The sequence below is a fragment of the Tachysurus vachellii genome, chromosome 12, assembly GCF_030014155.1.
Source record: "Tachysurus vachellii isolate PV-2020 chromosome 12, HZAU_Pvac_v1, whole genome shotgun sequence".
In the NCBI taxonomy this organism is placed as follows: Eukaryota; Metazoa; Chordata; class Actinopteri; order Siluriformes; family Bagridae; genus Tachysurus; species Tachysurus vachellii.
The window spans coordinates 11,205,023-11,229,071 of record NC_083471.1 but is presented as its reverse complement, the minus strand read 5'-3'; the positions used below and the strand labels follow the sequence as shown (position 1 = coordinate 11,229,071).

Here is a 24,049-nt window from a genome sequence, read left to right as displayed (position 1 = left end):
TTTGTTATAGAACTGAATCCACACAGTGACAAAACACACCGATTTTCTTTTGAGATTCAGATCCAAAGTGATTCATTTAAACACGTCTATTTGTGCTAAAATGTACACAGCGTTTATGTACAAAAACAAGGTACAGAAAGTACACATTTTTTCAAAGGCTATTTTAGAAAATAAAAAGCTTTCATCTTAATGAGCATTACTAAATTAGAATGTTAAAATAAGAGCATTAATAGAAACCCAGCTGTTCACTATAAAATCTTTTTTTGTTACCCATTTTCAGGGAAACCCATTAAAGGTACTATTATAAATTTTCCCTTTCAGAAAAGGTTCCTTTCCATCCAGAGATCTATTTTTTTTTTCTCTTTGCACCATCTTGGCATTTAAGCTTCCTTGCCCTCTTCTGGGTTTGTGCAGCTTTTAAACATGAAACAGTTTGATTCTGAACCTCAAGTCAAAAAGACAATTGTTAAACAAAAGCGAGATTAAAGGGTGGTCTCGCTGCTGTCCTGGTTCCTGTATCTGTGCTCCGTGTCGGTGTCGTCATACTCGGACTCCATCTCGATCTTCACCTGCGGCACTGGACACGACACTCCTCGGGTGATGGGTGTCGCTGGTGATGACGGGCACGAGATCTTCAAGTGCAGGGTGATGCTGCGCAGTGGCAACGTCCCGTTATGAGAGTGAGGATGAGGTAAAAGGTCAAGGGTCAGCGGTGTGGCACCAACTCTGCAGGTGAAGAATAGCCCTGCGTCCTAATACGATTTTTAACACTTGCCCCTTGGGACTTGGACTTTGGACACTTTAGCAGGAAACACACTGGTGCTAGCTAGCAGTTTCCATTCAAGTTCACATCAGAGCTTAAAAACACAGGTCTTGTGTTTCAGATATAAATATTTTCCGATCTCAATAAGCGCTGATGCACTAGTGATAGTCAATAAACCACAACAAATTCAAACAAAGACGCCTGATCAGAGTTGTTTGGCCGTGTCTTATCGTACTCACTGACAGCTACTACACCTGAAGTATGTGTAAAGTGTGAAGGATGAAGGATTATTGTAAATACGTGAGTAACGAATGATGACTGTGGTTGAACTTTGGACATTTTAATCAAAGATAAGATTAAAGCAGGTTTGTGTGTCACAAGCAACATTGAGCGGACTGCAACCTCAGCTAATGGTCATACAGCTTATACAGCAATACACAAGAAAGCTGAGAAAGCAGGAAAGAACAGAAGCCAATGTACTGTAAGTAGAAAGCTAATACTGATTGGTGCTGAATGAAAGTCACGCCCAATTTCAATCCTCCAGAAAAAAATGGCAAAAGAATATGCTGAAATGAAAAAAAATGACCCAAAGGTTACCGACTCCATAAACCCTGATGTTCTGTGTCATATCCTGCTTGAATTTTGGCCTCATTAACGATAAGAAAACACTACCATCATCCAGACCATACACCTTTATCAGCAATGCAGACATGATGACCACCGTGTGCACGTCACATCACAGGTCTTCAAGAAAGAAAAGAAGGAAGGAAGGAAGGAAGGGAATGAGGAAAGCAGCAGGGTCTGAGTCCGTTATCCATAATGCAGACTGAACATGCTGCAGTTTATGCTCTCAGGGCTCAGATATGGCAGCAGCAAGAGCACTGTTTGCCAAAAACAGACCTAATTAATAGTGCAGAAGTTAAACATTTGGGCAAAGTGTCCCAGCTCTGAGACATGATCTCATCAAAGTGCCTGCTCTGGAAGCCAAACTTCATGAGTTCATCTTTTTATTATTATGTTGTTCGCTCACTTACTAACCGGATGCCAAGATCGCATCAGTTCTGAAAAAAATCTCAAATAAGATTCCATCGTTTTTCACTAACACACACACAGAGTGAGAGAGAGAGAGAGAGAGAGGTGTTAAAAATTTTCTATCGGTAGTATTTATTTTTTTTTTAAACAGACTATAAGCTAGAGTAAATATCTCATGCTCTTCTTTTAGACCAAACTGAATCACATGCTCAGGCTGCTGAAAAACATCTTATCCTAACACCTTAACCCTCCTAATCAGATCTATCTAACAGCAAACCAAATCTCACATTAATAAAAGCTTCTTCTGGATATATTTACTCCATCAGTTTAAGCCGAGTTTAAGCTGTTTAAGTTTAATCTTTTATTTCTAAAGAAGCATTTATTTCTAGAAAGCTAAATCTACTAAAAGATAAAGGAGCTGAATAACAGATTTTAATCACCGTATATTTGTTTACTTGATAATTCGGAGTATTTTCAAGATATTTGGATAAGATGCCTTTTTTTTGCAGTGTAAGTATCAGGATGTGATGGAACATGTCGGTTTCTGATGGCAGGATAATAACCTGGTACAATAATAACCTCTGATACGGTGACATATTTTCTTAAAAACGCAACCAGAGATGGAAAGCAAAGCATCTGGAAGAGTAATCTGGAAAAAAGTTTAGGATCATATTTTAAACATAATGCACCACAGAATAACCTGGAAATGTAATCGTTTAAAAATCAGGACACAGATTCCTCCAAACTTGTACAATTCAACCACTGGACTAATAAGCAGTTGGGACTCAGACTGTTTTGGCCCGATTCCATTTCCATTACAAAGGGACACTTTCAAGGAAAAAGGAAAAAAAATAAAGCAAATGAGAAGTTATGCACCGGCTTTCTGGAGTTCAAACTTGGGCTAAATTGAGAATCCCCGTCGCTCTCGGTGGGGATTTTCCATTCATGTGCAGCCAGAAAACCAGCCTTTAAATTAAATAATAAAACATAGCACAGCATGACTCAGCGAACATTAGAGAGAACACAACACAGTACACAGAGGAGAAAAGAAACAACCAAAATCTGTTGTACAATAAAAAAGAAGAAATTGTTCAGTGTTTCTTAATTATGGAGGAAGACTCCATACTGAAAGCATCTGAATATTTATGAAATTCATTACAGCGCCGTAAGGCTAGTACGAAATACACCATAGTGCCACTAATGCTACGACGTTAAATTCTTATCCTACGCCACTATCGGTGTAGCAGAAAAATCAGGGCAGGTTCATGCAATCTGGATCCATCTGCATTGCTCACAAGCGCATGGAAAGGACGACTGGGATAAATGTATACATTTTTGTCTTTTTACTATAAGTACCACAGCATTTGTCTGTGTGTGTATGTGTGTTGCATATCAGTGGTAAAAGGAGCCCGGCTGACAGCGTGCAGCCCACTCGGAGCTCGAGTCGGGGGGATCTAACAGGTCTCGGTAGGGGACGTGCAGTTTGAGCACACAGTACCTGCGGTCCACGTCCAAGTCTGCCGGAGCACAGTCAGAGTATGGGTGGAACTTCTCCTGCAGGATGAAATTAAAAAGAGGTATAAAGCCAAAGAGGTGGTGTACATAATTATGTGGCAGCTCTGCCTCTCTGTGTATGTTACAAGTGCTTTATGCCAGTAGGGGACAGCAGCAGTACATAATGTATGAGCTATTGTGTGTGTGAGTGAGTGAGTGTGTGTGTGTGTGTGTGTGTGTCCAGCAAGACCAATAACACATATTAGATGAGAAAATAAAATCGAATCTCTACCCATAACTCGACAAGGAAACTATTAGTGTTGAGCATCAGTCACTGAAATAATAATAATGTTGTGAGGCACACACACATACACACACACACACACACACACACACAAACACAAGCACGCACATGCACATACACTTACAGGCAGATAAACAAAGACATTCATCCACTAATACACCAAAACCTCCAGAGGCTTACCTCATCCTCACTCTCCTCTCCTCTTCTGACCTTCTTCTTTTCCTTCTTTATTCCATCCTTCTTCTTATCGTCCTTCTTCTTCTCCTCCTTCCCAGGGAGGAGATCGTCAAGCCAGGCCAGGTCGTGCTGAGAGAACACCATGTCGAGCATCTTGCGCACCAGCATGAGGCCCAGGATCTGAAAGAGATTTCAAATGTGAAATGTGAGTCATATGTGAAAAATGAATCATTTGAAAGAGTCACGTTTGCAGAAATTATTTACTTAAAAAAACATGAAAAATGACACACGTGAAACTAAATGAACTATTTAAAACAAATATGGAAAAAAATGGATCATGTAAAACTGTCACCTGAAACAAATGTGTTTAAAAAAATGAGAAAAATTTAATTATTTGGAAAAGACAAGTAAAAAAAATGAATCATTTGAAAAATTCATGTGCAATTAAAAACGTGTGCTGCATGTGAATAATGAATCATATTTTAATTAGATTAATCATATAATCATATTTTTCATATGAATATTTTCACATTCTCTTTGGTCAAATGATTCACAATTTTGCCGAAAATAGATTTGTGTATTATTTTTGCTACTGAACTCTCGGTCTTGTGCCTTTCCTTACATTCCTTCTTCACTTCACAAAACACTTATTGATGAATAATTTACTGATTTTATGAGTTAAAAAATGACATCAGGAAACCCGGACCATGACGGGGAAGATGATGGCAAGGAAGGTGGATTTGAGGATCCAGAGGACGGTAAGGCAGACGACCTGCAGCAGTGTAAACAGATGAACTCTCCTGAGTGGAACATGGCGCAGGTACGTGTAGTCTGGCTGGTGCTTCGCTGGCATCAGGAACAACTTGATCCTGTCCCAGAACTGTGGCACAAGAGGACAAATGAGTCAATTATTCAGTAAAATAAAGAACTTCTACAGGGAGTGCAGAATTATTAGGCAAATGAGTATTTTGACCACATCATCCTCTTTATGCATGTTGTCTTACTCCAAGCTGTATAGGCTCGAAAGCCTACAACCAATTAAGCATATTAGGTGATGTGCATCTCTGTAATGAGAAGGGGTGTGGTCTAATGACATCTACACCCTATATCAGGTGTGCATAATTATTAGGCAACTTCCTTTCCTTTGGCAAAATGGGTCAAAAGAAGGACTTGACAGGCTCCGAAAAGTCAAAAATAGTGAGATATCTTGCAGAGGGATGCAGCACTCTTAAAATTGCCAAGCTTCTGAAGCGTGATCATCGAACAATCAAGCGTTTCATTCAAAATAGTCAACAGGGTCGCAAGAAGCGTGTGGAAAAACCAAGGCGCAAAATAACTGCCCATGAACTGAGAAAAGTCAAGCGTGCAGCTGCCAAGATGCCACTTGCCACCAGTTTTGCCATATTTCAGAGCTGCAACATCACTGGAGTGCCCAAAAGCACAAGGTGTGCAATACTCAGAGACATGGCCAAGGTAAGAAAGGCTGAAAAACGACCACCACTGAACAAGACACACAAGCTGAAACGTCAAGACTGGGCCAAGAAATATCTGAAGACTGATTTTTCTAAGGTTTTATGGACTGATGAAATGAGAGTGAGTCTTGATGGGCCAGATGGATGGGCTCGTGGCTGGATCGGTAAAGGGCAGAGAGCTCCAGTCCGACTGAGACGCCAGCAAGGTGGAGGTGGAGTACTGGTTTGGGCTGGTATCATCAAAGATGAGCTTGTGGGGCCTTTTCGGGTTGAGGATGGGGTCAAGCTCAACTCCCAGTCCTACTGCCAGTTTCTGGAAGACACCTTCTTCAAGCAGTGGTACAGGAAGAAGTCTGCATCCTTCAAGAAAAACATGATTTTCATGCAGGACAATGCTCCATCACACGCGTCCAAGTACTCCACAGCGTGGCTGGCAAGAAAGGGTCTAAAAGAAGAAAAACTAATGACATGGCCTCCTTGTTCACCTGATCTGAACCCCATAGAGAACCTGTGGTCCATCATCAAATGTGAGATTTACAAGGAGGGAAAACAGTACACCTCTCTGAAGAGTGTCTGGGAGGCTGTGGTTGCTGCTGCACGCAATGTTGACGGTGAACAGATCAAAACACTGACAGAATCCATGGATGGCAGGCTTTTGAGTGTCCTTGCAAAGAAAGGTGGCTATATTGGTCACTGATTTGTTTTTGTTTTGTTTTTGAATGTCAGAAATGTATATTAGTGAATGTTGAGATGTAATATTGGTTTCACTGGTGAAAATAAATAATTGAAATGGGTATATATTTGTTTTTTGTTAAGTTGCCTAATAATTATGCACAGTAATAGTCACCTGCACACACAGATATCCTCCTAAAATAGCTAAAACTACAAACAAACTAAAAACTACTTCCAAAAATATTCAGCTTTGCTATTAATGAGTTTTTTGGGTTCATTGAGAACATGGTTGTTGTTCAATAATAAAATTAATCCTCAAAAATACAACTTCCCTAATAATTCTGCACTCCCTGTAATGGGGCAGAACCTTATTTGAAGATGCTACATTATTATTTATGGCGGTACTGAATTTTAACATACAGAATTGATGCTAACATAGCTACATAAACAAAAATTTTAATTGGGTAACTTATGCAAGGGGGCAAACTTTTCCCTGCTGAATTTCTGTATCATTGCCAAATTAAACTAGTTAACTAGTTAGTCTAAGTAAATTTTACTGATGAACAAATTACTTTTAGCTAGCTGGCTGGCTATGTTAATGTTAGCTAAGTATGTTCATGCTTGTAATTTCTGCTAAATGTGTTTATTTACTGGTTGTTAGTTTGCTTACCTGGATGCCCCCAAGAGAAGCAACACCCATATAGAGGAAGACCCCGTAGAGCACAGGCATTGGGATAAACTGAGGACAGAAAACTGCACTATATACATCACATCATCAATTAGCATTCAGCAGCACCATACGCTACACTGATTTTTCAAACCAAAATACTTTGGCTCTGTTTTATAAAATGGCACATTTGCACTTAAATGTATCACACGCTACACCTGTGTCAATCATTGCTGCCAAATCCACTCCACTGGAGACCTGAGCAGGTAAAGGAAGGCTGACATTTCCAGTTTGGCACAATTACATCCGCCCACTGTGTGCCAGCTGAACCTGCTCTTCATTATGAATATGGAAACCTACCAGGGTTTGAGATATTCTTGGAGCAAGACCTTTAAGGTCTGTTTAATTAGCCGTTCTCTGAGTTAAGTCAATTTTGAGTCCAAATATGCTTGTTATATGAGCTTAAAATGATTCATCACCACATGGTGTTACCTGTAGAATTGGGGCGAGGAAGATGGAGACTCCGGTTAGGACAAAGACCAGGATTCCTGTCAGTCGCTGTTCCCTTTATAGATCACAAAGATAGAGAAGAAGAAGAAGAAGAAGAAGAAGAAGAAGAAGAAGAAGAAGAAGCTCAACTCCAGGCTCAGTATACTGTCACTGAATTCTGGATTTTGATTGGGACACATGGTGTTGCTTTAGTATCATATAACATGCTTATAGCTTAACATAACGTTTTTTGAGGACTTTCCACAACATTAACTGTAACCATAAATAGTTAAAACATGAGTAAAAATTGTAATAAAGTAAATAAAGTAATAAATAAAGTAATAAAGTAAAAATTGCAATTATTGGCAAATATTTAATTGATGATGATAACAACATTTAGGAAAAATTTGAAACTTGCGTTCGTTATCTTGGCCATAGTTAACCTTTGATTTATAATTAAATAATCCGCCACAAAAATGTCTTAAGAAATTTAGAACCATAAATCATCCAATGAACAATTAAAGACCCTACTTTTTCTTTCTTTTATAAACTAAAAATCTGAGTCCACTAGCAAGCACTGTTGCTTTTTCCCCCTCATTTTTCAAAAATGATGAAACGTTTTGTCCAAAACTCTGACATTCAGATTTGTCCGATTTGCTAAATCATTCGATTGTGAAATCTACTCTAGCTAGATAAAAAAAATCTGTATATGTTGTTCTGAACCTGAATTATGTAAGAAAAATCACAGGTAGCAGAATGCATTATGACAGACAGCATTGTGAGCGTGTAAACATTACCTCACGCCCAGAAACTGTGGCTGTTCTCCTGGGGCGTTGGACTCGGACTCCATTTTTAGCGAGTCAATGTGAGCGATAGAGATAACTGTAGCGGCTACGTACCATGGCAGGCCCATGAAAGAGCAAGCGACAATCAGGATACCCACCCAGAACAAGTCCAGATGGTACCCACACCCTTTCTGTTTGAGAAAAATTAAAAATACACTGCAGCTTGTGTACTAATATTCAGTTCCACAGAACAAAGGTTTCTGATTTCACAGACTCTAACCTATCCAGATATTTTGCATATTTACTCTCACTGAGCCAAAAAAAATCTCTTGCATTCCAACAGAAATTCTCAGATTCAAAACAAAATCTATCAATATTACACCTAAAGCTTTCACATTCATATAAAACACTCATCTGTTCACATACAAACCTGGAACATTCATGAAAAATGTTCTTGCATTCACATAAAAGCTCTTACATTCATCTAAAATGCTCTCACATACCATACATAAAAAATGCTTTTCAATAAATCACTCTCGCCATCACATACTACAGCTCTTACTTTCATATAAAACACACTTGTAATTAAACAAAAATGCTTTTACATACAAATAATATGGTCTGCCATGAATATAAAGTTCTCATCAGACATAATACACTCACATTTACACAAAACAGTCTAACATTCCTCTTACCCTTTTAGATATTAAGTAGAAATTGATTTCAAATTCCATAAAATCTCCACATTTATATAAACTGCCCTTCTTTTCATGTAAATCATATTGTCACACTCACAAAAAATGATTCTCGCATCTTCTATTTTCACATCAAACACCAAAGCATTCATATTTTATTTAATTCCCATTTGGAGGAAACCAAATCACTCACCTTCAGTTTGTTGTCTTTCCTGTTGACGATGACGGCACTGATCTGCTGGTCCATGAATAAAAGGATGGTGACGAGGAGAGCAGGCATGAAGCTAGCCAGATAAACCCACCACGGGTTCTTCCCAAAGGGCATGACAATCCAGCCCCGGTCCGGACGTGTGGGCTACATGATGGAAAACAACAGAGGAATTTCACTGAGATTTGAGAAGTTCAAGTGAGAATCAGGAACAGAAAATAGGAAAACAATTAAAAGGAAATCTTTCAGTAAGGATTTGTACAATATGTGGGTGTTGTTTTTGTATGAATGGGAAATATGTATATGAATGCGAATGAATGTTTTGTTGTTGGTTTTTGTCCCGTGACCCGAGGTAGTTCGGATAAGCGGTAGAAAATGAGTGAGAGAGTGAGAGAAAGAGAGTGTTGGTTTTTGTTTTATTAAAGAATGGCATGTTTTTTTTATCATTTTATATTTACATTTAATGTTGCAGAATTTTAGTTTCACTTATGATATAGCAGCTTTAGTAGTCTATATGAGTGTAAGATACATGTATTGTGTGTGTGTATACAGTATCTGTATGTGTGTGTGTATGTGTGTTCTATTTCACCTTGAACTCAGTCGGCACGATCAGTTTAGGAGTCTTCAGCCCCATGAGCATGTCCAAACCCACAAATGTCATAATGGACATAAAGATGGAGAAGTCACTGATGAGCTTCCTGATCTAAAAAAACGAAAACAAAAAGAAAACAGGACACCAAACAGCACATCAATATTCTGTTTTCTCCTTGATGCATTTGTCCAAATCTTTTTCATCACCTTGAAAAAGTGAGTTTCCTGCTGCTCAGTGGGCAAAACCATGCTGATGAACTGTAGAGTCAGATGACTTGTAAGATTTAACTTTATCCATCTCTTCTGCCATATCAACCAACAAAGTACTTTATATCATATAAATACTGTAAATCAATATCTTGAGCAGTGATGCTGTCGATCTTAACATTTTGAGATTTAAAATATTTTTTTGGGTATTGCTTAATAATTCTGGAACTGTCTGGTTTAAAGATTTTATTTTTTAAGTGCTACTATTGCATGTTTATGATTTCTTTGAAATTTTGATCTATTCGCTGTTTGATTTTCAAGGTGGACATTAGTCGTATTTAAAAAAGACACATGTCATTGTTTGCAACAAGACCTTTTGTGCAATCATACGTTCTCTATTATTCATGGTATGTTATATAATGACTATGCCAATCACAAATCTGGTCAACATTTATATCAAAAACAAAATAAAACATAAAGAGAACACAGACCTCAGAAGGTCTTTTTTCCTCTCTTTCTGTACTGAACTCCATTAATGGCCCCATACTTTATATTGTATTTCATTTTGAACTCATTTGGAGTTAACTGCCCTTTAGAATGTTGGTGCAGATTTACTCGGACAATTTATAATTCACCTCAAACGACAACTCTGTGTCATGTACCAAACTTAAAACCCTAGAGAACCTAAAGCTCTTATTGGTTTCTAATCAGGTTAATGTTGCTCTTGTGTCCCATGATGTTCATCTACAAAGTTGAACATTTGGCGACTTTCCAATGTCTTCTCTGTGCCAGAATTTCCAATAAGAATTGGGCAGAGTTTGTCTTAGTTGAGGCTCATGGGAGAAGTTGAGAAACAGTGGGTTCTCGCTCGAGTCTGTCATGCATTTCTTTGTTTCACCTTTTGAGATTGTATTCAGCCAATCAAATGTCCACTTTGCTAACTATTTAACCAATTCGGGTGACATGGTAAAACAAGCCTGATTTTCCCAGCATGCATAGAGTTCCTCTTGACTGTCATTGCAGGCTGGGAGTCAAGGAAAAAGGGCTGTCTGTCAAACGTATTTATTAGAATATTAGGCCACACCCACATGGACCTCAGATCAGACAGTGATTAAACTTTTTTTTTTTTTGGAATTAATTAAGATAACATTGTGTTTTCTAGAAATAAAAGGAATCCAATCATTTACAGTTGGTTTTTTTCGACATAAGTGTGTGTGGAAGTGTTTAAGGACTCATTATTCATCCCTTGCCCGCACCTTAGTAGGAAAGTAACGGCTGAACTTGAACTTCTTCAGCGACACAGTCATGGAGTATGTGCCAAAAAATAAGATAAAGGACATGAGCGCTAAATCTGGGATGAACTTGCAGGAGCTTCCCACCAGCTGGCCGCCATATTTGAGACACTCTTTCTTGCTTAGCTGACTCCAATCAAGAGCTGTTATATTCATCTGAAAGAACATGACAGAGAGAGAGAGAGAGAGAGAGAGAGAGAGAGGGAGAGAGAGAGAGAGAGAGAGAGAGAGATGAGAAAGTGAGAGAGGGTCAGGATGAACGTGAGATCCATTCATAAAATGGGGATAAAAACAAAGCACAAGGTTGAGTCCACTTTCATCATGAGACCTTTTCAGACCTCGCCCCATTTGAAATGGTTAAAGACACAAATCAAAAGTTTTTTAAGCCACAAACCCTTCAAGCAGCACAAATCTGAATTTAAAACATTTTTTTAAACAGAAAGAGAGAAGCACTTACACCAAAGAGAGCAGACGTATTATCGGGCACTGGAACTACAGCACCAAAGAGCAGTGAAGCCACTAAACAAGCAAGAGAGGTAGTGAGAGGGAGAAAGAGAAAATGATAGGAATTAGCAGAATGGAGGGAAGAAACAAATTTGTGATGGGAATTGCAATTTGTTGTTCATTTGCATCACATCTGTGTGCTACAAAAGCCAACAGCTGGGCTTGGAATAGAATTACAATCAGGGAATTTTAATTGTGGGCTTCAAAATCTCCAAGCGGAAACAGAGAGAGAGAGAGAGAGAGAGAGAGAGAGAGAGAGGGAGAGAGAACTCTGGAATTTCATTCGCATGCAGGATGAGGCAGATAACACAGAGTTTAGCTTTGATTAAAAATACATGTGTCAGGCACAGACGAATCCTAAAGGGCAAACCGCAATCAAAAGTCAGAGTCTATAAGCAAAGTCTCAGGGGATCAGCAGACTTCACTTAAACCACAGCACTGGATTTTGATTGGACAGTACGACTTGAATGGTAGACCATCCACATACTCTTCTAATACTTTTTTTTTTACTAATGTTATTTAGGCAATTATCCGTATGTTTATTTCATATTTGATGGTCTCCAGTGTCAGGACTTTGACATGCTGCATTTTTTTTCTTTACAAAATTAACTTGACAGCGTTAAATGTAACCATAACTTGAGTAAAAAGTTGTATTCCTTTAGTAAATAAATACAAATCAACAAAATGATAAAGATTGTTAATGGAAACTAATCAACACTGGATTGGACACACAAACTCTACTTCATTCAAAATATGGTTGTAGTTAGAAATCAAGGGAACTAAAATGATTGTGCTTTAAGTTTGTATTTTTGTTGAGGATTCTGGGAAATGCAGTTGGCATACTGATGGCTGATACTTACACATACGAAGCGGCAGCCATGTTTGCAGCAAAAACAAGCACAGTGCAAATCAGTTACAATAGCTCTAAATACACAGCTACTTCTAACCCAACAGCAAATGCGTTATGTATCAATATTTCTGCATAATTCAGATCATCAATACAGTGAAATGTTAGCATGGATAAAAACAAAGCTGAACCTCACAGTTTCCTCAACCTTCAAGTTTATGTTTTACATTGCTTAAATATTTTTTGATTTATTGCAGAAATAACTCACAATAAAACGTCTAGCAGTCTAGCTAGAAAGTATAGCTAGCAAAGTGCATTATTATATATATATGGATTTTATTTACTCGGGAGATCTGCAACTTCATGGAACTAGTTTCCCTGAAGTGCTGTCAAAATATTGACATAATAGCAATGTCTCCGTGGATATTTTTTCTGAATCCATAGCTACGTTATATGAGTAAGAAGTCGAGAGTCGAGCTCTGAATACAGAGGCATACAATTTCAGCATTAAGTTCTCACTATGTATACGTAGCTTGCTGAAATTTGCTCAACAATGAAAGTGACAGGAAGGAATTTTAGGCTAAATGTCAAGAGTGAAAGCTTGTGAGTTTCAGAATCAGCTTGTACCAGCTGGAACCCTGCGCCAACAAAGGACTCACTCATGTCTGGCGCGACACATTCACACTTGTAGGAGGTGATGAAGTCGGGTTCAAAGTCAGTGTTGATGGCGTAGTAGCTGAAGGACCCAGCCATCTTCTTAATGGCATCTGAGATGAAGATGAAGGAGATGAGGCTGGAGAAGCCCTCCTCGGTGAAGCGGGTCATGTATTTGATGATGTAACTGGCATCGGTGGCCACCAGCAAGAAGCACTGGATACACGAGTGTATGCCAATCCACAGCCTTAGCTCCATGTAGTCCATGCTACTGCTCCTGAGACATAATCAGTAAATCTACAGCATTGAGATGCTCAAGGACAATTCTGTCCTTATTGACAATACAAGTTGGAACAGTTATCATGCAATATGAGCTGAAAAGCAGTCATTTCTATGAGATATATACAAATCAACCCTACAAGTACACACTTCTAGTTAAAAGTTTTAAGTTTTATAAGAGTTTAATCACTGTTCGCTCAATAAACATAATATACTAGGTACAGAAAGCAATTAAATAAGCAATAATGTTAAATAAACAGCATTAATCTTTGTCGTAATGGTCAATGTTTCAGATGCTAATGGGACAGTGATTTTTTTTAAGGTGAGCTGTGAGCTGTTAAGTGTAGTTTAATTTATAAAACAAATATAATCTTTGTACTATATGTGGAATAAAAGGGAACAGCATCTAAATTGTTTCCTGTCAAATAAACATTTCTTTCATTTAAAATCAGGCCAACAAAAATGCTAATTCAAAAACTTTTGATTGGCACTATCAGCCTACAAAATGAATATTAATAGAGTCACAATTTGCTCATTTATCATTGATTAGGTTGAATGTGAAAGCTGAATTGTGGCAGAACCACAGGGAAGCCATTTCAAACCCAAATTTATGAATTTAAAAAACAAAATAAAAGAAACGTGCATAGTCAGGTCAAGCACACCTCCAGATTGTGGAGTGTGCCTGGTGAACTACTGGTATTCACGCAGCTAATAAATGCCTCAAATCAAGAGGCAAATTAGTCACGGATGAATGGAAGCTGCTGTGCCAGCAACAGGAGACTGATGAACGCCTGCTGGTAAGATGCATCGATGGTGAGCTAGCGAAGACTAGCACATTGAAAATAATGACACCCTTTACAAGAAGGAAGAGTTTGTGTGAGTTCGGAAGAGTTAGCCACAGTGGATAAGCTGCATTATTTAATGATTTTTCTTAGATTCTTTCATCTTTTAGTCATAATTTTTTTACCTCTCTCAAAAGTTTTTACCTCTCTGTGAACCCCGCATTTACACTAAATGTAAATCAGCCATGTCATGAACCGATAGATGATAATAAAGAAAACCAGGGTTGCTAAAATGTTTGGAAATTTGGTAGAAAATTTCCTCTTGCAGGTCTTTGAATTTCTAGCACCATGTGTGATGCATGTGTTTGTTATTAATTATCTGTGTTCTTTTGTTTATATTTTGCCATATTATATTGGCTTTGTTTCCCTATTGTGTGCACCTGGTCTGTGTTCAATTGTCTTTAATTAGCCTGCTGTTTCTTTGTTCAGTTTCTTAGCCTTGATTTTCTGTTCCTGCATTCTAGGTTTCCAGATGTTAACCCTGTCCCCATGGCTGAATGGTTTTTCAATTATATTCCATTACCGTTCCTGAAGAACAGATTACAAATATGATTATTTTAAATATTAGTCCAAGTCTTGTTAAGAATACATGAATATTAACAACAGAGTGAGACATAAATAGGACATTTATGAGGACAGGCCAAAAGAGGATTGGAGCAAAAAGAAAATCAGGAGAGCTCTTACATGCAGAAGTCATAGAGCAGCTTCTCAAAGATGAGGATGGGTCCAGTAGAGCTGAGGATGATGAGGGGCTGACCGCCAAAAAGGCAGAAGACTGTGCCCGCTAAGGCTGTACCCAAGAAACTCTCCATTACTCCCTGAGGGAAAGAAAGGGAGAAGGTTTGAGAGAGATTCTACTCTTCTAGAACAAACCAACAAAATCACTGCATAGCTTAAGAAAGACTAGGAGAGAATCACTGGGTTTGAAAGTACAACTTTACTACAAATTGCTCCATAAAGTTTAGCGGTTTACCTGGTAATTGTCTGTTGCGTCTCCCAGCAGGCCACCAAAGGTAATTGCATTGGTAATGCAGCCCAGATATATAAAGAGCACGGCTGAGACCGATTGGATGTGAAAACCCTCATAAAAGTCACTGGGATACCAGGGTATTTTCCTCTTGATGTCCAGGAACAGACCTCCGCAGAATCTATCATCCGCAAACACAAAAACAAAGGTTTCTAGTCTCAGCCTCAGATCTCAGAAGCCGCCTTTTTTAATGGCCTGCCTGAACACAAAGCCGATGTGATGCTATACGTCCCTCAAGGAACAAGGAAACCGTCATGATTACAACTGTGAGAATGAGTGCTCATGAGGATCAGCTTAATGCTGGAATTCACAGTGTCAACTCATTAATTTGCACAACTTTCTCACATGAATGATCTACACTTGCACACGAGTTTTTTTTACATTTTCACGACCATATACCAATAAACAATATGAATCGTGATTGGTAGCATTACATGGCAGTCAGATGCCCTCTTGGGAAGTATTTGGCCAATAAAAACTGCTCTGGAGTCCAGACCTTCTGTTGTCAGTCTAAAGGACTTGCTATGGGAGACTAACAGGTTTCTCATACATAATTCAAAAGAGGTCTGTTTTCAGAATACACCACATTAAAAACAGGTAGGGTGTAAAAGAAAGGAGAAGGAGAAAAGGACAGACAGGCAATGAAACAAGGAGGTTTTTCTGAGAAGAGAATAGTAAAGGACAGCACAGAATGTTGGCCTTCTATTTGCTCTAATGTGTTTTCCACTCACTTGTATTTTATGGGCATATTTATCACCTTAAAATCGCCCCCTTTCTGCACAGTTTGAAGCCATCTCCAATTACCTGCATTCTCCCGACTAGCCTTGCAACTGGCAAGCGAAGTGTTTTAGTGTTTTAAAGAGACTTTTTCAGCTTGAAGCACACTCCAGTCCATCATAAGCCTGCTAACTGCCATGACACTCCTGAGGGATAATTGGAACTCACCTACCCGTGTATGCCAGCTCTTCACCGAGCTCATGTGGCACAGGCATCTCCTCGTCCTCTGCAATACCTCCCCCGGCTCCCGCAGTGCCATTCATCTGGCCCAGCTCATTCAGAGAGAACACAGACTTTCTGTATCAGGGAATAAGACCAGAGACTTGAAGTAGCTGAAGGATAAATGGTGCAGTAAATGAATAATCATTAACTATCAGCTTTCTAATTCGCAGCACAGGCATGCCGGTGGCAATTAGTAAGTCATTTCCATGCAAGGTTCAAGCTCCACAAACCTCATACACATTCAGATACATTATGCAGAATTTAGCATAAGGTGGCACTGGGGTTCCTCCTTAAATGCTTTGATTACAAATACAGTGAGGGGAAAAAATTCTTTGATCCCCGCTATTTTGTACGTTTGCCTGCTGACAAAGAAATGAACAGTCTATAATTTTAATGGTAGAGACAGAATAATGGAGAGACAGAATAACAACAAAATGAATCCAGAAAAATGCATTTATAAAATGTAAGATTTATTGTAATTGATTTATTGTTCATTTATTAAAATTATAAATTGATTTGCATTTTAATTAGTGAAATAGGCATTTGACCCCTTTGTAGCCACTCCTTTGCTGCCTTGTGGCTGTGTGTTTTGGGTCATTGTCATGCTGAAATATCCATCCACGACCCATTTCCAATGTCCTGGTTGAGAGAAGGAGGTTCTTACACAAGATTTGACAGTACATGGCTCCATCCATGGTCCCTTTGATGCGGTAAAGTTGTCTTGTTCCCTTTGAAGAATAACACACCAAAGCATAATGTTTCCACCTCCAAGTTTGATAGTGGGGATGGTCATAGGCAGCATTCCCTCTCCTCCAAACACGGCGATGAGAGTTGATGCCTTGATTTTGGTCTCATCTGACTAAAAATTTCACCCAGTTCTACTGTGAATCATAACAAACTTCAGACGGGCCTGTATATGTGCAAGGGAACCTTGCAAGCGCTGCAGGATTTCAGTCCTTCATGGGGTAATATGTTACCTTTGATACCAATTGTTATATTTGTAATTATGGTTCCAGTTGCCTTCGAGATCATTTTCAAGATCCTTCCATGTAGTTCTGGGTTGATTACTCACCGTTCTCATGATCAATGAAACTCCAAGAGGTGAGATCTTGCAAGGACCGAGGAAGACTGACAGTTATTTTGTGTTTCTTCTAGTGGCAAATAATCACACCAACTGTTGTCACCTTCTCACCAAGCTGCTTGGTGATGGTCTTGTAGCCCATTCTAGCCTTGTGTAGGTCTACACCCATCTTGTCCCTGACACCTTCAACAGTTCTTTGGTCTTGGCCATGGTGAAGAGTTTGGAACCTGATTGATTGATTGCTTCTGTGGACAGGTGTCTTTTATACAGGTAACAAGCTGAGATTATGAGCACTCCCTTTAAGAGCAAATCAATTCAAATCAATTTATAAATAATTTGAAATTTTTTATTTTTATTTATTTATTTTTTTTGTTATTCCGTCTCTCACTGTTAAAATACTGATAATTATGGAATGATAAACTGATCATTTCTTTGTCAGTGGGCAAATGTACAAAATAAGCAGGGAATCAAATAATTTTTTCCCCTCACTGTTATGCCAAAATATGATATAGTGAAAACAAGGTGTATTATTGTGTTATTATGATCAAATGTATTATTGTGATCAAAAACCATGACTTCTTATTCAAAGACACCACTTCTAGGGCCCCTCATTCAACCCCAATTCAATAGGCTACAAAATGGCTTTAAAAATTTCTAAAAACAGAATATCATGTTGTGCAAGGGGATGAAGCTAGAAGCTGTATTAGCCAGTTTTTTTTCCTGAACATGTGATCACTAAGGCTAAATCTCTGTTGCCCTGACACCAAATTTGGAATTATGACCCCACTGCCACAGCAGGACTACAATTTGTAATATGCAGCCCATGCTATTTTAATTGTAGGCATGGATGGATGTTAGCTAGCTTAACTAACAAAGCTGGAATCCTATTATATAAAATATTGCTAAAAAGACCATCTCCATTATTGTCTATTATCCAGACTATTCTGGCTTTACCTCTTGTCAGCAGATGGCACTTTTTTGGGTGGTTCAATGCGAATTTTGGGGTCCCACTCGCCAGGTGGAAGCACAGTCACCTCATCCAAGAACTCATCGATGCCTGCAATCAGGTCCTCTCGATCCCGGGCCTTATATGCCACATCACTAAAGAGCTGGAAAGAAAACTTGCAGAGTTATTATGCTGGATTTTGTAGCTTTGATTAATTTATGATTTTACAAATTTACTTCTGAATTTTTGAAAAGAAGATTATATTCATGCTTACATCATCCACCATAAGTGTGGCAATAGCACGGCCAATTTCATTGTAGGACTTGCCTTTGCCAGGAGGGCCCAAAAGCACAAACAAAAACCTGTAATAAGAAAAGTTACCATTATAAACAAACTTAAATTTAAAATTGGATATCCCAAAGGTCTATATTTCTATGGTTGTGAAACAGCTAAGAAATTAATAAGCAATATGAAGTAAGACTTTGTGATGGTACATGATAAGCAGGGATTAATAATGGTAAGGAATGCTGTTAACTGGTAGACAGCAGGACCTTGTTATAGATTGTTAACAGAGGCTGCATCTGGGTACCAGGACCTAGATCCAGAGTGGAAGTTGTAGTAATACAAGGGGACCTGGGTCTTGGTATGGTGTGGTGAATATGTTATTTGGTAGGTACTTGATTTTGACCTTCATAAACTGGAGTAAATGTGCTGTGTTCTTGGTACTAGAACCTTAATACAGAGTGGGATATGTGGTAATTGGTAGGAACCAGGACCATGGTTTGGAGTGGCACATATAGCTCTTGGTGGGTACATGGATCTTGAAGGAAAGTGGTAAATGTGGTACTTGGTGAGAAGTGTGACCTTGGTATGAAGGGATAAATGTAGTAATCTGTGGGTAATGGGACCAAAAATGGAGTGATACATGCAGGCCTTTAAGACCTTAAAAAAGCCAAGGGGAATTAAGACCTTTAGAGAGACTGATAAATGTGGTATTTAATCAGTACTAAGACCTTGGTGTGACCAAGAATTTATTATTCCATACTAAGGTTTTGGTACCAAGTTTTACTTCATAAGCACTGGGAATGGAATGGTAAGTGTGGTACTTGGAATGCAGTATAAATGTACTTGGTGGGAAGTGGGATATTGATAAGTATCAGTGTACCTGGTGGGCACTGGAACCTCAGTCAGGCCTCCTAGTGTTGTGGCTTGTGCAAGTCGTACAAAGGCCACAAAGGGTTTGTCAAGGAAGTCCACCTCACCAACAAGCACGTTAGAGGCCTCTGCATCCCTGGGGATCTTTTTCATGAACTTGTTCTTTAGCTGCAGTCATAATTAGCAAAGACAATGTCGGATATAAACAATGGTAATACTGATAGCATACTCATCCTTACTGTTTCTGCATCGTCAGCATGTATGTCATGTATATTTTTTAAATTTTTTTCCTGAGTGGAGTTTGCGATAAGCCAGAATAAAAAAAGGATATCTTCTTCACATACACGCACACTACTGAGTTCCTAAAGCAGTTTCTATTATAATTCTAATTATTCAAAATCTAATTAGAACTGCTTGAACACATTCCAAAGAAGGTTGACAAATGTATTCTCATTTTTATCTAAAACTTCTTATGAGCTTAATCAACTTCGAAAAGAAGGTGGTTATTTTTATAATCGAATTCTGAAGTGCTTTTCTGTGTCCGTGTGAAAAGTGTTATACTATTTTCAAGAGAACTTAATACATACTGTGCATGTTTTATTCAACACGCTTCAAATTCATACAGAATATGAACTGCCATTTTATTTCTTTTCTATTAGTTTTTATTACCCTAATCTCCTTATCAGGGATATTCACAGCACTCACAATTAATATACATTACCTGATGAGTGGATATATTATGGTGCTTCAGTCTGTTTTTACAGAAATAAAGCAGGGTATGTGCAAGGCACGAGGATGAGGCACACTTATTCTCTAACTGAAAATCAATACTAATTCATATGCAAAATGCAAAGCTAACCACATTATCATTAACAAGCCACATCTTGGCAACACATACCTCTCTCTTATTTTGCAGAATAAAACATCTGATGTAGGATAATATTTTGACTTAGAGATAAGGAGACATCAATGTAAAAGCCCTTTTCTTCTGGGTTCAAAATTATTTGTGCCTTAAAGATATTCACCTTAAAGATATTATAAGAATTGTTTTCTACCTCCAAAATGTAATTTGTCCGAGAGTCTGTACGGAAATACTGTAATAATATTTAAATACATGGATTTTTATGAATGATATACTCTGTTTAAAGTGTGTGGTCTCTTCCAGGATGACTCCACTCTCATTCCCAATGCATGAGGGCTATATAAGCTATTCTGGTGGCTCGTAGTGGCCCAACGTCTTTCTAACACACACACACACTCATATATTCACATAGAAGTGTGTATATATGCATAAGTATTGTATGCAGACACTTTATTAAGAAGGTGCGCTTTACCTGGTCAGTGCTTGGTGTGTCTGCAATATCGTTCATACTTCTGCTCTGGGCGTGACCTGTAACATGCAAAAATGAATCCATACAGATCAAAAATTCACTCACATGCACATGTTTTATCCAACTATTACACACACAATTTTCTTTGTGCATATACTGAACCAAAATGCTGTGGACAAATCTCGAAGCTAGAGCCATCATGTTTCCCACCAAGCCTGCATTCTGAATCTCAGAAATGATTTTCCAAATATAAAAATACTTGACTGGCTTGCAATAGAAATGTTCCTACTTGTCATTAAAAAAAATCTGGTCTTGATAAAGGAAGGACGTACGAAGACGGCCGTAGCTTCCTGCATGTTTGCTGTTCAGATCCTCTGTGGAGCGATTGAAGTTGGCAGCAGCTGCTGGACTCCGGGCTGGACTACGACCTGAGACACAAACACACACATTTCAGTTACAGGACCATCAAAATAAATATGGAATTCAAATTAGAAACCATCTGCAGGTTCTCATACACAGACACACCAGAGACCCTTCTATGATACTGGTACTTGTTGTCTAAGTGTGTGATGAATGAAGGTGATATTGAAAGGAGGTGAAGACGACTCACTGGGGGCGGAGCTGCCTTTGCCGATGTCAGCTAGTGAGCGGTGGATGGGTTTCTTGGTCTGGTGTCTGTGTTTCCTCAACAGCACAAAGCTGATCTTATCCCTCAGCTCTGGATTGACCATGCCCTCCTCGATGTGGTGTTCGATGATGTCGTCTGTCAGGAAGCAAACCAAAAGAAAACCCCCACAGGATTCCATGTGAACCCTTTGTTGATGAGTTGAATCAAATGTTTTAGGGCAAAGACAACAATAGCCCACTTTTTTATCCCACCATTTTTTTTATCTCTCCCCAATCACACAGCAGCTACCAATCAAGGATTATAAAAGCTGTCAAAGGAAAGTGCAATCTGCCGTCTTCTGCATACACGAGCTCACAGACACCTGTGATTGGCTAGATTCTCTGTGATTGACAGGAGAGCTTAAGTATGCATGCCCCTCCCACCCTGACAGCCCACTGTTTTAACTCAACTTTACTGGAGAACATTCTGGTAAATTATCAGTCAGGGTTTGATTATTTGCTTTTTATTGGCTTGATTATTGGATTATTTGATTATTATTAAATCTGTAAATCTGCAGATCAGTGCAAAGAGAAGATCAGAGGAGAAACCGTTTCCATAGCAATGGGTTAATTACTTATGCAGTGGGTTATTATTTGGTGTATGCTTATGATATGTAATCTCACTGAAGTCCCTTTTTATTCCAGGTCATTACACTACAAACTGTGGGAACCTTCGGGAGAGTGAATACTTATGCAAGGCACTAAAACTTCGTCCTCACCGACAATCTGTGGCAAAGAATATCCGTCCAGGTCCAGCAGCACCACGCCGGTCTGCAGACATGTGCGCAGCTCGAACAGGCTGTGCAGAGACAACGTGGAGACGTGCGGCTTGCTCCAGCGCTCACCGCCCTCTTCAACCTTCTCCTCGAACTTCACCCACCTGAGAGCACACACACATGCACATACACACACACACGTCTAGCTGACAGGAGAGGAGGAGCAGCCTGCCACGCTTCTACATTTAATTAGTATTGGGAATCTGGTGTTTGTTCTTTATTCATGGTGCTGTCTTCAAATTTAATGTGTGTGTGTGTGTTTGTGTGTGTGTGTGTGTATGTGTGTGTGACCTAATACCTGGCTGACTCCCTCCATTCCAGCTCGTCTCCCTCGTGTTGGAGCGTATCCATCTCGGTGAAGAGGGTGGGCGTGGGCATGGCGTCTTCATCATCTCCTAAAATATACCTCAGACGCTCTGCAGCAGGGGACACTTAGGAACCACACACACGCACACACACACACACACACACACAGAACCCTGGTTACAATTCAAATGCTGATCTACCATCATGAAAAAAAATAGAAGATGTAATAAAGGCCGGTCTTTCTAAATGTTTTTTTAATGGAAATAAATGTGTCCTTTCAAAACATGCTAGTAGGAAGGAGCCTCCAGTGTCGCTCTGTAGCATTTCTAGAAACATCAGCGAGTTCCCGTTAAACCTGTTTAGTTCAATGGTAACAATTAAACCGTCCTCATAATGAGCACAATAGACGCTTCTGCTTTCGCATGTCGTGACTCATGTGTTATAAATTAGCTGCCTGACAGGCAGCTTAGCACAGGCAGATGTTGTGAAAACTGCTTGTACTCATGAAACACGCAACTTTGACTCATTACTGTGTGTGTGACAGAGCAAGCGTGTCGGAAGGGAGGCTTTTTTAGAAGCAAATCCCTGCAGGATCTTGAGAATTTAGAGTGTGACAGAAAAACGAGGCTTACATGCGGTTTAGTTCTCTTAGATTTTTTCCTTCTTCAGCTTTCAGTTTTTGCAATTTTTCCTTTTTTTTCCCCCTCAGCTGAACCTTCTTTTTATAAAATGATCTAAATCATTTACCTAAAGTACACTTGTTGAGTGAGACATCAAACTTTGACAGGAAATTTTCCACTTATTTTGTTGCCAGGCTTTCGTTTGGTTCATTTTGCTTTTTTTGTTCAAGAACAGACTTCAGTCTTTTTTTCTGAAACCTAAATCAAAGTCTCCGAGACACAGGATTGGAAAATTCTAGTGCTGAAGCAGCTTTTTAGAACATTTGTACAACTTTTCCAGAGTAATAATGTAACAACATACTCTTACTCAAGTAAGCTATTCAAGAGCAAAAACCTTTTATTTGTTCTTGGACCATGAATTATTTATCTTGTGCAGAATTTCGTCAAGCTTGAGAATATGAATAAGAGACAAATAATAAGGCAGTAAATCTTCTTTAGCTGGATTTGACAATTCAAGTTTCCCTGTGTAAAAAAAACTCAGTTTCAAGTTTCCCTGCCTTCATAATATCATGTTGAATTATGTTTTGTTGATAAACCTGCTAGATTGTACTAATCGTCTTTGATAATGCCGCTGTAGGGTTCATTCCAACAGGGATAATAAGGAGCATTAGATAACAAATGAAATAAAATGAATGAAATAAAATAGCATGAAATAAAATCTCAGGAGAAATAAACAAAATAAAAAGATAATTTGATCTCGCTAAGCAAGCAAGAAAACAAACAAACAAAAGTACTGTTGCAGCACTTAGTTAATCCTACACACTTTTCTAGCATGTTGGCAAGGAGACACTGCTGTCAATCACAACAGAGGCGGACACGCCAACATTTACATTTACATTTACAGCATTTAGCAGACACTCTTATCGTAGCCAACACACTTCTAATCCAACTAAAACTGGCCAGTTTTTGTCTTTTTATTTTTTTGATGTTCCAAGCACATCTCTTCCCTTCTCAACATCCTGAGAATTTATGCAGCTAGACATAAACCTCTGGACCACAAAGCCAAGCTCAGAGCCGAGCTCAGACATTTGGAAAGGACCCTGGACTGGAACCTTTACAGAGAACTCTGCTGAGTGAAGAGGAATAATCATACCTGAATAATCACAGG

General features: G+C 38.9%; 1 protein-coding gene across 1 annotated transcript; it reads right to left on the bottom strand.

The window, feature by feature from the left end:
* Window positions 1–288: 288 nt before the first annotated feature.
* Window positions 289–24,049, bottom strand: slc4a5a (solute carrier family 4 member 5a). Its single transcript, XM_060883559.1, has 24 exons — window positions 24,035–24,049; window positions 22,254–22,386; window positions 21,899–22,059; window positions 21,124–21,276; window positions 20,846–20,941; window positions 20,517–20,572; window positions 19,193–19,350; window positions 18,302–18,389; window positions 18,036–18,190; window positions 15,947–16,075; window positions 14,948–15,122; window positions 14,659–14,792; window positions 12,859–13,130; window positions 11,306–11,367; window positions 10,813–11,004; window positions 9,348–9,461; window positions 8,744–8,905; window positions 7,868–8,046; window positions 7,074–7,146; window positions 6,585–6,653; window positions 4,477–4,650; window positions 3,774–3,950; window positions 3,294–3,349; window positions 289–726 (listed from the first exon to the last, which is right to left on the bottom strand). Exons 2-24 carry the CDS (start codon window positions 22,331–22,333, stop codon window positions 483–485), a joined length of 3,159 nt encoding a protein of 1,052 aa, XP_060739542.1. The 5' UTR covers window positions 22,334–22,386; window positions 24,035–24,049; the 3' UTR covers window positions 289–482.